Below are 13,838 nucleotides of genomic sequence, written 5' to 3'. Positions count from 1 at the left end.
CAGTCCCTCAGTAGTCTGGAGGTGATCATCATCCTTGCCTCAATCCTCCTAAGCTGTCCTACCACCTAATCAGCAAAAGTGGGAAGGTCGGTGGGGGGCTTCAGCCCGACAAGCACTGACGGCTCCTCCATCTGAACGGGGAGAGATCTCACGCTCCCATAACAATGATGGAATGCTCGCTCTGGACCATGGCGTATCGTTCACTGCTCACAGCTGATCACGTGCATGACAGCGGAGGCACGGCTGAAATGCTCCAATGACGTGTAGGATTGGCACAAAGAAACAATGCCACGCGACGGCTGGGGTTGCGATGTTTAAGGAATTATTGAATTGTCTTAATACTTACATTACATTATACAAGTATAAAGGCCTGTTCTTTGGATTCATATCAAGCGGAGAGAAACTATTTTCAGTGAGCGCAGTATTTATAGTATTTATAATTTTTTATAGTCATAGCTTGAGATATGATCTTAATGTGTTCGTATGTCGATTTGCTCGTATCTCAAATCAACGTTTCCATCAGAATTGATAAACACCAGTTAATTTGTTCCCACCCTCTGAAAAAAACCCTACCAGAAAACAGGATATTACAATGGAAAAACATTTAAATTGATCGTATTTCACCATCTACTAACAGAGTAACAAATAACTAGTGGTTATGATGGTTAATAATAAAAGAGATATTTAATGCAACACATAATTCGCAACCGAGTGTGACTTGACGGATGCGCTCGTAATGTAACAAACACGAAATTGAACTTAAATGAACTTAGACACTGAAAAAAGTTTTAACCTTACATTACACTAAAGTTAAACATTCTTGTGCAATAATCAATGCAAAGAGGTTAATGTATTCCACCGAGGCTTGCGAGGCGAACTTCCTGCTTGGATTGGATTGGATAACTTTATTCATCCCGTAATCGGGAAATTTCTTTGTTGCAATAGGAAGAGGGTGAGGATGCAGGAATAGGAAAGGCATTATACACAAATGGGTACTTACTTCTCTATACGTATTGGCGAGCCTGCTTTATATCGATTGTCATCATACGGCATTTCTTCGCACTAGCATTCATTGCACCGGTTTGCTGTGGATCCATTGTTTCCCTTAATTTTGCACTGACTCACAAAAAAAAAATGCCATGCTCCGCCCTTTACTTGTAAAGATCTTTGCACGAGGGAGATGCAGCGAGAAAGACTGAAATCATAAGCAGCCTTTTGCGTCTGCTTGCATCTCAAAATTGGTCTCATATCTTAGGGTATTTTCTTGGAATTTTACTCATATCTCAAATTCCTTGTATGTCAAGGTGTCACTGTATATATATTGTATTTAGATATCAATACATTAGTCTTTACATATGCTTGTAAGTGTAATATTGAGTAGTTGACCCCTCTGTCTAGAGTTGAGACATCCATGTAATCAGGCCCACCAAATGTAATAAAAATGAAGAATAGAAAACATAAGGCAGAACACCGTTGGGTAATTGCAACTAATGGTCATCAATTTCCGTCCTCGTAAATAAATGTCCAAAAGGGTGTCTTTCACCTTTTTTCATGAACGCTTTTATGGATGTCTAAGGGCAAACCTGACAGGTCTTATGATGCGGTAACTTACCCGGAAATGCAAGGCAAACTCCAGGACCGCAGACAACCTCCTTAAACTTCCTAAATCCCCTAAAAATGTCACTTAAATATTTGGGGAAGCAGCCATTTCGGAAAAGTACCAATTTCCAAATGCCTTGAAATTCACACCACCGCTACGGCTTCCGCCATCTTGATTCAACTGAACTGTAAACTTAGAGAATTCGGTAACACGAGTGAATTGTGAATCATCCGACTCATGTTCTGACAAATGATTCGTCTTGTGCGAATACAGCGCATATCGATTTTGCGTGAATCACATTCACTCCGGATGAACTCCGGAAATAGGACAAGTGTAGTCCTAAAATGGGGTCGAAGAAGTTGGCAGCTCTGGTTGGAGGACACCATTGTGCCAATGGGCCTTGCTGGTTAGCGGCCACCAGTTCTGACAGTGGAGCACCACGCCAGCCAAACCTGAAAATGTTGTGTTCCAGGTTGACATCAGCACCGGCCCGGTTGGGGTAGTGGCCACTAGCGGAGTATAAGCATAACTGTCTGACCAAAAAAAGTCTACCTTTCTGGGCAACTATGATCGTCGATGAGTTTCTAATTCGTTCACCATATCTTTGTTTCCAGAGTTTTTAACGACTGTGCATAACATCCTTTTAGGTTAAGGGTTTATGTGTACTTATGTATTGTAACCAATCAAGCTCAAATGTTGATGTTGAAATACAACATCAACATTTGAGCTTGATTGGTTACAATGCTGTTTTGGAATGCACCAAGAGAAAGATTGCGAGGGGTGCGGAAGAGCTGGATGAAGTACCTTTGGTTGTTTTGTTGTTGGCTTGGCAGATCGTTGCCGTGTGTTCTTCGCGTTCTAAAAAGAATAGGAAAAACTTGACAAAGCTAGCGACTTATTTGTCAATGTTATAGTACGTGTACTGAGCTGCCAGTTGCTGTTCCATATCATTGGAAAATTTCTATGCAATTCTCATTCATTTTAATGGTACTCTGGCAATTCACCGAAAGACGTTTGGGCGCCGCACAGCTCGCCGCCCAGAAGTTTGGGCGTCCTTTGTGCGTCCGGACGTTGGAGGCTTCGCCGCTGCGGGATTTGCACAAACACTCCGACCCAGAATCGTGTGTCCAAGTTTGTCAACTTCGGCCCGCAGGCCATACACAGCTCGTTGGGATTTATAGCCTGACCCACCGCTGCCTTTGTCCAAATTATAGTGAAAATCAATGACGTCTGATTCATGTTGACTGAGGTGCAGATGCTATTCCTGTTATTAGTCTGTAGGATGAGTTTGAAAAGACAGCAATGGGTTTAAATACAGCTGAATAGAGCATTCAAAGATGAAATACAATTATTGTGGCTCTTTAGACACTGCAACTGAGGCCAGGGGAGTGATTTCCCCAGTAAAAAGACAGTGATGAAGGGAAATATGTTCATAGACGTCACGAAAATGTCCAACATGCACTAAAATGGGTTTAAATCCAGCCGAAAAGAGCATTTAATGATTGAATAAAAATACTGGGGATTTTTAGACACTGTAACCGAGCCCAGGGGGTTGATTTCCCCGGAAAAAATGCACTTTTAATGCCTGTACCTGACCCAATTGCAATGAATTAATTTGTCCACCAGATGGAAGAGTTCTGCCGATTATGTACAAAAATTACAAATACAATACAGACTATGTACAAAAATTACACATGCAATACAAACTTAAAAATTATGTACAAAGGGAATTCACAGATGGCAGTTTTTATTAAAACAGTAAAATGTGTGTGTATTTGTGACATGCTTAATTGTTTAATTTATTATTTTATTAAACAAATAAAAGTGGGGATGTTTTGATTGGATGTTTTCATTATTTGCTTAATAAAATAAGGAATTAACTATAGCATGTCACATATACACAGTTTACAAGAAATTACGATTATGATTCCACCCGGTCAGGACTGCCCAGAACCGCAACACAGATAGGGTCTGACTCTTCGCTGTCCCTTTAACTGTGCCAAGATGGAACATCCACGAAGGGGAGGAAGAAACTGAACTGTGGGAGCGCATATGAGCCGCTCTTAAAAGGGACAGCGACAAGGCAGACCATATATGTAGTGGTTCTGGGCAGTCCTGTCCGGGTGGAATCATCCGATTGAAAATGTCACAGATGTTGGGGAAGTGACAACTTCCCACGTCCAACGAACATGGGATTTTGGACAAACGTCCGGACCCCCAATCCTCCGGTCGGCGGACTTTCCAGACGCCCAAACCTCCAGGCGGCGAGCTGTCCGCCGCGCAAATGTGTCGGCAATTCGAACGGCCACGCATTTATATGGCTTCTTAAAATCATTTTATCATCTCGTTTCGCCCCTTTTTGCACACATTTGCCTAGATATTTTATACTAAATTTAAATGTGTTTTGTTTAGCGTAGTACTAAATATCCTGGAACAAATTCTAATTCAATAATTCAAATTCTTACAAAAAATCCAAGTTATAAAACAAATAAATACAAATAATTTTTGTAAGGAGGTACCACTGTTTTGTTTTATATACCAATGTTTACACAAGTGGAAAAATACTGCAGAACAAAGACAATGTCCAGTGACAGCAAATGAAAACAAACAATTCTATCAACTTAGATTTTTAAAAATGTATTGATTAAAAAAAAACAAATTAATTATTTTGTGCTTAAAAAAAATGAAGTTTTTTTTCAGCTTCGCTGAATCCAATGTACTATAAGCCATTTTATTTTCTGTAATGTCAGGATGAATTTGTTTAGACTGGTAAAACACGACATTTGGGTCTGCTTTTATTTACCCTCCCCCTAAATACAATTCCCAGGTAGCAGATCAGGACTATCAGTAGTCAAATCACGTCACTTTGAGATGCATAAAAAAATATGCGATTAGTATCTCTAAAAATATTCAAGTATGATAATGATTATCATAAAGTTAGATTCCAAATTGAACCAGTATGACCATATTTTGCTTTGTTCAATCAATTTTATTTGTCTGAATATTAAACAAAAGCAAAGTGAAAACCAAACAAAAAGGGGCAAGGTACAGTGAGAAGAAAAAAGAAAAAACCTAATAAAAGGTCTAACAATACATAATGCTGCTATTATTGTTCAATATTCAGAAGAATACCAGACTCAATCTGAGCAGAGAGGTGGCATAAAACAATGAATCAGTAATCAAAACAGAATGACTAGAAATGGTAAATTGAATAAGTAGTAGCACAATTATAACAAGTGATAATCAAAGTGACAATGAAATGTAAGATAATAAAAAGCAGATCTCTGTAAAAACCAATTTCATTTGGACAGTGCAACACCGTATTTAGTCTGTTTTATCCCAGTCTTGACATCAAAGCACACATCCTTGATTCATAAACAAGATGACTCCCAATAGTTTGTTTATTAAGAACTCACAAAACAACTTGCGTCACACAGCACACAAAGTCACTTGTCATGTTGCATCCATTGCTGTGTTCGTTTTTTAAACGTCTGTAACTTGTGCAAATATAGTGGACTAGTGCAAGAGTCAAGCTGTGGGATGTCCTTTACAGTTTGCATTTATGAACACCTCATGATTGCTTTTTTGGTTGTTGTCTTTTTAAAAATGACAGAAAGCAAAAAAAAAGATTACTTTGGAATATCATTTTTAATATATATCCTTTACAAAAAGATCTGTTTAATTTTGCATTTTAGTTAAAACTATCAATAGTAACAATATACAAATTATAAAAGAAGGAAAAAGCTTCTTGGAGAGTCGCATGTCATTCAACACAGCACCATCTTATTAGGTCTCAGTCAAAACAATACATTGCTAGAAGGGAGAAGTCATGAGTGGCCCTCAGGATTAGTGAAGGACGATTTTCCCCCATGTATGGTTTGCACATATTGCATCCATTTTTACATTATGTCCTTACCAGAATTAGTCTGTCAACAAGAAATGGGGGCAGGGAGGTTAAATTAGCACTCTTGCTAGTTGGACCTTCAACATGAGCAGAGACATTCTACAATTGCATTTTTCTTTTTAAATGGTTTAAATTTGAATTCTTATGTCTAATTTTAGACAAACTATCCCCAAAAAGTTAGGTAAAGGGTTTCCGGTGAAATTTCAAGAAGACTAAAATTTAGGGCAGCCTTTAAAAATGAATTTAGCTTTTTCAAAATGTTTTTTCATTTGATTCATGAAATCTTAAAAGAACTTCTGACTCCAGTCTATATCTGTGCTATTTTAAAGATATGCATTTATTTATTTCAGAATATCCTGTACAAACCTCAAGCAATGTGCTGTTCATCTTGGTTTTAAAATTTTAATAGCATCATTGAGAAGCCTACGAATTGAAAGTCAACCATTCTGTTTAATTCCTATATTTCAACACCTGTCGACAAATTTGCCTCCCAGCTCCTTGTAGGAAAACAGTAAGTTGTGCAAAAAGCCTTTCGGCTCAAAATCTAATTTAGGTTACTCTTGAAATTGCACCCGAAACCCAAAGATCCCTAATTTTTTCCAGTAAGGATTTTATACACTGGATGATACAGGCAAAACCCCCAAAACTGTTTTGAATTATATATTTTTTCCACACAAAAAGTAAGTTGGCCATTTTACTGTCTCTGACTGGGGAAAAGCTGGCAATGATTTAACAGGCATTTACTCACACTATATCAAAACAATGACATTCAAATAGCTCACCCACATCTCACCTGTGTATAAGCAGGACAGCGCTTGATTTCACTTTTACCTCTGCCAAGAAGTTTGCTTCCCGCTCAATATATGCTTACACTTGAAGCGTGTTTCTAAAGACTAGCAAGAAAAATAATATTTGAAAAAAAAAAATATTATAGGCCATCCCACATGCATGAATGCATCTTCCCATAAAAAGACACACGCATTAGAATGCTTAAAAACATTTCAAACCATGTAATATTTTTCAAAGTGCGGTATGCCAAGACTCCACGTTAACTTGTTTTTTTCTCTGGATTGTCGTGAAAACTATAAACATGGAAATGGGGACATGGGTTGGGCAAATTTTAAAAGCTCTATTCTCTCAAAAGTACCTCTATTGTATCCCAAACGATATATAAGCAACCTTCTTCAGATCCTGTCACAAATTACTAATTAGAAATGACAGAATTGATGCTGTGAAGGTCAAGGCTGCCAAAAATATTCCACAGAGCAAAGTGGTAGTAGTTATTGTATTTCACATTATCCTAAAAAAAGTAAATTGGCAGTGAAATACTTTGTTTCAGTCTGTTCAGTTCAAGCTTGAGAAGTTCAGTCTCTTTAGAGATTTAGGGAACGACATTAAAACAAACCGGTTTGGGGGAAGGTGGGATTATTACAGTAATTCATTGCTGAAATCAACAGCAGGTTGGGAACAGTTGGCTGTTGATTTGAGGTGAACTTGTTGAGCATCTGTCTGTTTAAGTCCTGGAAAAAAATTCTAAATTGGATATTGTGTACGGGGGTGGGTTTGGGTGCAACGTCAAAGCCAAATATTTTAGGTGGTGAAGATTAGTGCTTAAACATGTATATTAAAACCAGAGGGGATCCCAAATGGGTCTAAATGAAAGTATGCAGATCAATCCTGATCTGAATCAGTTTTTTTTTTTTTTTAACTGTTGCTGGTGGGTGCGGACGGAGGCAACTCGATGACGACTACGCCTCCGGAACTGACGTTGGGGCCATTTACCTTGGATGAATGGCAAACCTGCAAGCTCATATTGGGGACGCCCGAACCTCCGTTACCAGCTCCGTTCTTGTTGATGAGTCCAGTCGGTTGGCCAAAGTTAGTGGTGCGTAGCTTTGCGAGGTGAAGCGACGAGAAGACGTGGGCCCTCGCAGCTGCCCGTGATTCAAACGAGACCTTGCAAACCTCACAACAGCCAGTCAGGGTTTCGCTGGGTAATGACCGGCCGGCCAACGGGGAAGCAGGAGACTCTGTGATGGTGAACTGAACAGGTTTGGGCAAGATGGGTCGGTTGGCTTTGAGAGCATTGTACTGCAAGTAACTTCCTGAACTCATGAACAGCTTCCCACCATTTTGAAGAGCCTGTGAGTGTGGGGAAGATAGAAAAGCAAAAACAGAGATTAAGAGCGAATGTCAGGAGGCAATACATTTTTTTTTATGTCGATATGTGATATTACTGCCGATCACCAATTTATTGCCTAATTTTTTCAATGTATTCCATTCAGGTGTACCATATTTTCTCGCATATCAGCCGCAACCTGATTCACAATTTTCAGCTCCTTATTAATGGTTTTAATAGGGAGAACAAATGTGTGACTTAGAATGAAAAATCTTAAGATCTTTGCACGTGGTAATTCTGAGATACAATACAAATCAAAAGCACATTATTAGGGTCAATATCATGAGGTTAATATGCCTGTCTTTGTAAATGCAAAGTATCAAATTGTTCAATTTGCAAAAAAGAAATATGCCTATCTCGATGCTTTTTAATAACCAAAATTACAATTTTCTTACCATAATTTTAAGTTGCTGTGGTGGCCAAATTGCTTCTATTGTCGAAATATGTCGATTTTTGTGATGGTTCATATTAATGCAATAGTTGTCACTTTCGAACAAGCAAGAAATAAGAAAAAAAATCAAAGCAGAATTTTTTTTCAAATTTCAAAATCACAAATATACAACCATTCCCTTTCTGTTCCAAACAGTGTTGCCTGCACGTAGACAAATTCAAAAAATAATTCAGAACACTACATCCAGGAAGTGAGTTCGTAGCGGTCTACTTTTCACCAGTTATAAAGGCTGATATTTTAACTATCACACACAAGACCTATCAGCCTTAACAGCTATTGAGATGTGCTGACATTGAAAATGCTACGAACACATCTATCAAAGCTTCTTGCGGTTTTCTAAAATTTCATTCATAGATGTCAAATTAATATTTGCGGCACCCTCTAATTCAGTGGTTTTCAAAGTGGGCGGTGTGAACTTTCAGGGGGGCGCTGACGAATAAACAGGCGAATGGGGGGCGTTGAAATAGTGAAGGGGGCGATGGAGCAATTACAGTAAAATGTGACGTTGGTGTTTGTAGAAAGACCGGAAAAATTGATTGTCTGTAATAAAAAGTCGACAAAAAACAAGCTTTATTGAAACAAGAAACATTGTCTGCTCGAGCGCTCACGAGCAGCGCGCATATACCGTATATCACTAATTGTCGCGAGTTTATCGTCGATGCAGGCGACTGGGGAAACCACCACCATCCAGTCAGCCGCAGAGGAGCACACAATAGCGCGCCGGCAACGCTTAACCACAGACGTATGCGCACAGCGACCGGCTTAATGCATCAGCTATCAATTTTTATGATTCGAGGTGAACTGCGCATTGGTCTATTAAAAGAAACGAAATTAGCGAATAATATCTGAGGCGCCTGTCTTCTATTTATTTAAGCTTCGTTCGTTGGAAAGGGGTAAAGAGGGGGGCGTTGGCATTTTGGCCCGGCGGTGAAGGGGGCGGTGGCCAAAAAAGTTTGAAAATCACTGCTCTAATTGAACGGCATTACGGGGTAATGTTTGAAAAATAGACAGGCATGCCGTTGAAAGAGGTTTTACGGTGTATATATACATATACATATATCCATTCACATATATTTTCATATTCATATACACTAACACCTTGCTACTTCACGCTTTGGTTATTGGTGATTCACTCCTTCGCAGGTCAGTAAATATTCAATTAATTTCATTTTTTTTTTTTTTTTTTTTAAAGATTTTAAAGGTTTTCACTACAAACCATAAAAGGAAACCTTTCCACCAATCTGGTATTTAAGATATACAATCAGTGGATCAGGTGCTTCTAGTTGCAGCAGAAACTGGATATAACTGTCTGTTGGCTCAGTTGGAACAAAAACTTCCAGCCACATCGGCCCTCGAGGACCGGATTGCCCACCTCTCCCTTAGAGCTTCTTTCTGCTAAAAGTCAGTGTCTTAAGATATTGAAATGCATCGGTTTTCTAATGTTTAAGTTTTGTTTTCCTACTGGTCCTGAAAGCATGGTGGGAGTGAACAGAGGGAGCGAAAAGACATGTGGATAAGTTGGACGGGGGTTCTTGTTGCTTGTGTCGCCTACGGTGGAAAGCGGTTGTTTTAGAAAATCCGTATATATGATTAAAAACCCAACAAAACTAGTGAATTTTTTGATGTTACAATATATTTTACAATAATTGCACTGACTCCTCTCCACGCTCAGTTAGTGTCCATTTATCATGGAGATTCCTTTTCTTTGCCAGTGGCAACACTGACATCCAGTCGTATTCATAAAAATAAACGTTTTCCCTACACACCTCGCAGTCGACTTGGGTTCAGTTCGCAGTCTGCTGAGACGGGGGATAAGCCGAAAAAGCCCACCCAATGTTGAAATTGTCAACGCAGGCCTGGAGCACCCTCTTGCGACTTAAACTCCAGAAATTATGATATTTGATCAGTAAATGTCAAAATTCAGCAATTTCTAAAAAGAAAATCCCAAAATTATAATTTTAAATAAATAGGGAAATCTAACACCAAATATAAACCTTCAATATATTTCTTATTTGATATTTCCTTGATGATAGGTGAGGATGTCCCTCATCTGCCTGTGCTTGTCCTTAAAAGAAGAATTCATGTAAGGAGCACTTTCATCTGCATAGCAACGTTGTTGCCATCGAAATTTCTATCTTGTTTTTATCGTGCACTTAATATTTAATAATAAACAGGTGAGACAAACAGGGAGCAAACGTAAATCTTTTGTACTTTTGGCAGCGCCCTCAAAGTGCGACTTATACTCAAGTTCAATGTGTATATATTTTTCCCTCTTCATTGTGCATTATTAGGCTGATGCGACGTCTGCTCGAGAGGAACTTATAGTCCAAAAAATATGGTAATTTCACATACGTATTATCTGATTTCTATATATGCTCTCAAGCTTTCCATGTAAAACTATCTCTAAAAGACTGATGAGGGAACACGTTTCTTACTCTCCTCAGCGCACTTTTTTCTTTTTAACTGCTTTGCACTTGGTTGGCCTTCCTTGATGTACAGTATGTGGGTTTTAATCTGTCTCGCAAACAAATGGATTTCTGTGCTTTGTGATTGTTCAGACTACAAAAGAGCTATCCACTTTCAATCTGTATTGGCTAAAAATCGTATTTTGGCTGGAATGCTGAACAAAGCCAAAGACACCATTGGGGAATACAACGCCTACCCCGGAATTCCCTCACTCATGCAGGTTCTCACTCGACTTTTGGACGCAAGAACGGCACTTCCCACATACATAGGACAACAATGGACTAAATTTATCATTTGGCCGATTTATTTGTCAGATTAACCCCAACCTGTGAATGAGTGCAGGTGGCTTGACATTATCATACTCCCAATTTGTGCCAATAGGCCACAAAACAAAGTGTATGAATGTCGTAGATTTGTTGTAACACTGTACTGTACTCTCTTGAAAGGTGATGTGACACAAGGCCCCCAGAAAAAGCAACTTCAGAACAAGCGTGCAGCAGTGATGAAGCTAATTTATTTTCCTTCCTTTCATATTTATATATTTAGACAGGGTGCCCACCCAGAAAGTATGCTGATGGAACTTCCAAGCATTTTCAAGGACCGTAGGCAAAATAAAGGCCTTTTTTAAACCAAACAGTAAATTCCAAGCATTTAAGGATATCAAAAGGTATCCGGACACTTCGTCAACGAACACTTCGTCGAGCGGACAGTTCGACTGGACAAACGATGTCTAGCTCTGTTGCCTCACAACGTGCATTGGAAGTCTAGTCTGTATACACAACACCTGGGAATACCAAGCAAAAAAAATAAATAAGGAAGGCGACGAAGAATGTGAATTTTCCTTATCTTCTTTTTAATAAAAAATTTAATAAAATAATTTTATTTATCGGCTTTTATTTTAAAAAACAATCGTTCGCCAGTCCGGCAGTGCCTCACAACGCGCATCGGAAATCTAGTATGTATATACGATACGTATGCGAATTCCAAGCAAAAGAAAAGAACGAAGAATGGGAATTCAACGACGCGTCCGTTCAACGTCCAGTCACAATATCAAAGACCCATATGAACACTCATTTATTTCACAAAACACCATGGATTGTTGCTCACTCAAGTCCAATCTATCGTAGTTACCCCATGACATGACTTTAAAGCCTCACTTTCAAGGATTTTTACACCTCAATTAAATGATAGAATCCTGTCGGAGCATTAAAAAGTGACACAGATCCATAACTATTGAAATTGTTCATCTTCTGTACCGCACATCATCATAAGGGTTGCTATAGCTCAGACATGGGCAAACTACGGCCCGCGGGCCACATACAGGCTTTTTAGGCTTTTTAATCCGACCACCGAAGTTGTCCAAATAATGCTTTTTTTCCCAAGATGGCACTATCACGCGGAAGCCAGTGGCAGTAGCTCTGTCCACTCTTATTTGGTTTTTGTGTTTTACAGCCCCTCTTTTTTTTAATTACATTTAAATATTTCTTAATACATTCCCTTTTACTTTACATTGCACTTTATACTTTTTACTTTAATGATGATTGATGAGCATGTTAATACTTGAGTCTTTTTTTTCTTTTTATGTTTCATATGTACTGTTAACGAGTTTTTTAAATATGTAACGTATCTTGTGCTGACCCGGTCCATCTCTCAAATTTTTAAAGTCAATGTGGCCCCCGGGCCGAAAAGTTTGGCCACCACTGCCTATCCCAGCTGACCTCGATCGAAAGGCAGAATACACAATAAACTGGTCACAGGTAGGAAACAGAGAGACAAACGGCCAACTAGACTGGTCCACAAACAGATGCCCTATACAAAAGGGGCCAGAGCAGCCTCTACCTATTGAGGAGTCTACGGTCCTTTGGAGTGTGCAGGTCACTGCTGAGGACTTTCTACGACACTGTGGTGGCATCTACAGTGTTTTATGCAGTGGTCTGTTGGGGATGTGGGAGCGCGGAGAGGGACAGGAACAGGCTGAACAAGCTGATCAGGAGGGCCAGCTCTGTTTTGGGCTCTTTTTGTGCTTCTATATATGTATGTGTACACACACACCTACACACATGCATATCCCACACACACACATTTCAGCAACACGGTTACTTATTTATATATTTATTCATGTATTTATTTATTAACTTATTACCTATCTATTTATGTCTAAAATGACTTTCCTATTTCTGCATCCTCACCCTCTGGCTATTGCGACAAAGAAATTTCCCGAATACGGGATGAATAAAGTTATCCAATCCAATCCAATTTGCACTCACAATCATACCACCACCAGCAAGAACCAAGCTCTCGCCTGCCTCCACCGAAGTCAGGTGAGTGGACAACTAAACCGTCAGGGGGCCCTATTGAATGTGTACCTAAAAAATAATTTACATTGGCATCAGTTTTATTTAAAAAATGATCTCAAAAGAGTACACGAGCCATCAAGAAGGCGCATACCTCAACAAAATCAGAATGCCGACAAGTTCTTATGGGTTTTATCATGGAATACAGAATAGAAAGTTGGTCACAAGTCCCCAAAACATTATATGGTACCACACCTGATCAAATCGGAAGATAAAGCACCATAAAATGGCCCTCATGTCTCCAAGAGAAGGAAACAGTCCTGGCCAGCATGGATGTATCGTATCTTAGGCTCCATTCACATAGAATTTATTGAATAACAAATATTTTATATTTACAAACCTTGACTGTAGAAGCAAATTTTGTGATTGAAAATCTCAATTCATCATCTAAGATGAAAAGGGAGAGCTTTCAGCTACATTGGCCAGGACAACAGTGGCTAAAGCCTTGGTGTTTTGGCAATTGATTATGTCAGCTAGCCTCCATGCTAGCCACCTAACAATGGTATGTTTAATTGAAGTTTAACTCAAAAACAAGTCATTAGCCATGCATTATTTTATCACCTGGTCAAAGCTGTTGAGAGAAAGTGTATTAAAACAACAGAATAGAATACTTAATGAATGCTCAACTTCCTTCTTTGTTCAGTTCTTTGCAGGTTCACTGCTCTGGACAGGAAAAAAAACCTAGACGCTTAAATTGGCAGTGGTTGTACAAAAGAGGAATTAACCATTTTGTGATGAAATTTCTTGAATAAAAACAACTGGCCACAACAGTAATGAAACTAAACGGAATAGGACAGTCAAGTTTGTCCATGATTTCACTTGGTAATATTTCTATCATTTTCGGGCTAATAGTAAAATGGGAATAAAACTTATTTCCCGTATTT

General features: G+C 39.0%; 1 protein-coding gene across 3 annotated transcripts in view; it reads right to left on the bottom strand.

The window, feature by feature from the left end:
* Positions 1–4,568: 4,568 nt before the first annotated feature.
* The window catches only part of zfhx2 (zinc finger homeobox 2), a 28,084-nt gene continuing 18,814 nt past the window's right edge, over positions 4,569–13,838 (bottom strand). For all 3 annotated transcript variants that reach the window (XM_077735756.1, XM_077735757.1, XM_077735755.1), the window contains exon 4: positions 4,569–7,646. In XM_077735756.1, coding sequence (XP_077591882.1) covers positions 7,209–7,646 — 438 coding nt within the window. In that variant the 3' untranslated portion in view covers positions 4,569–7,208. The remainder of the gene's footprint in view (positions 7,647–13,838) is intronic.

Source organism: Stigmatopora nigra, chromosome 16 (assembly GCF_051989575.1).
Source record: "Stigmatopora nigra isolate UIUO_SnigA chromosome 16, RoL_Snig_1.1, whole genome shotgun sequence".
NCBI classification, from domain to species: Eukaryota; Metazoa; Chordata; class Actinopteri; order Syngnathiformes; family Syngnathidae; genus Stigmatopora; species Stigmatopora nigra.
The sequence above is the reverse complement of the archived record's forward strand: the minus strand, read 5'-3'. Positions and strand labels throughout refer to the sequence as shown.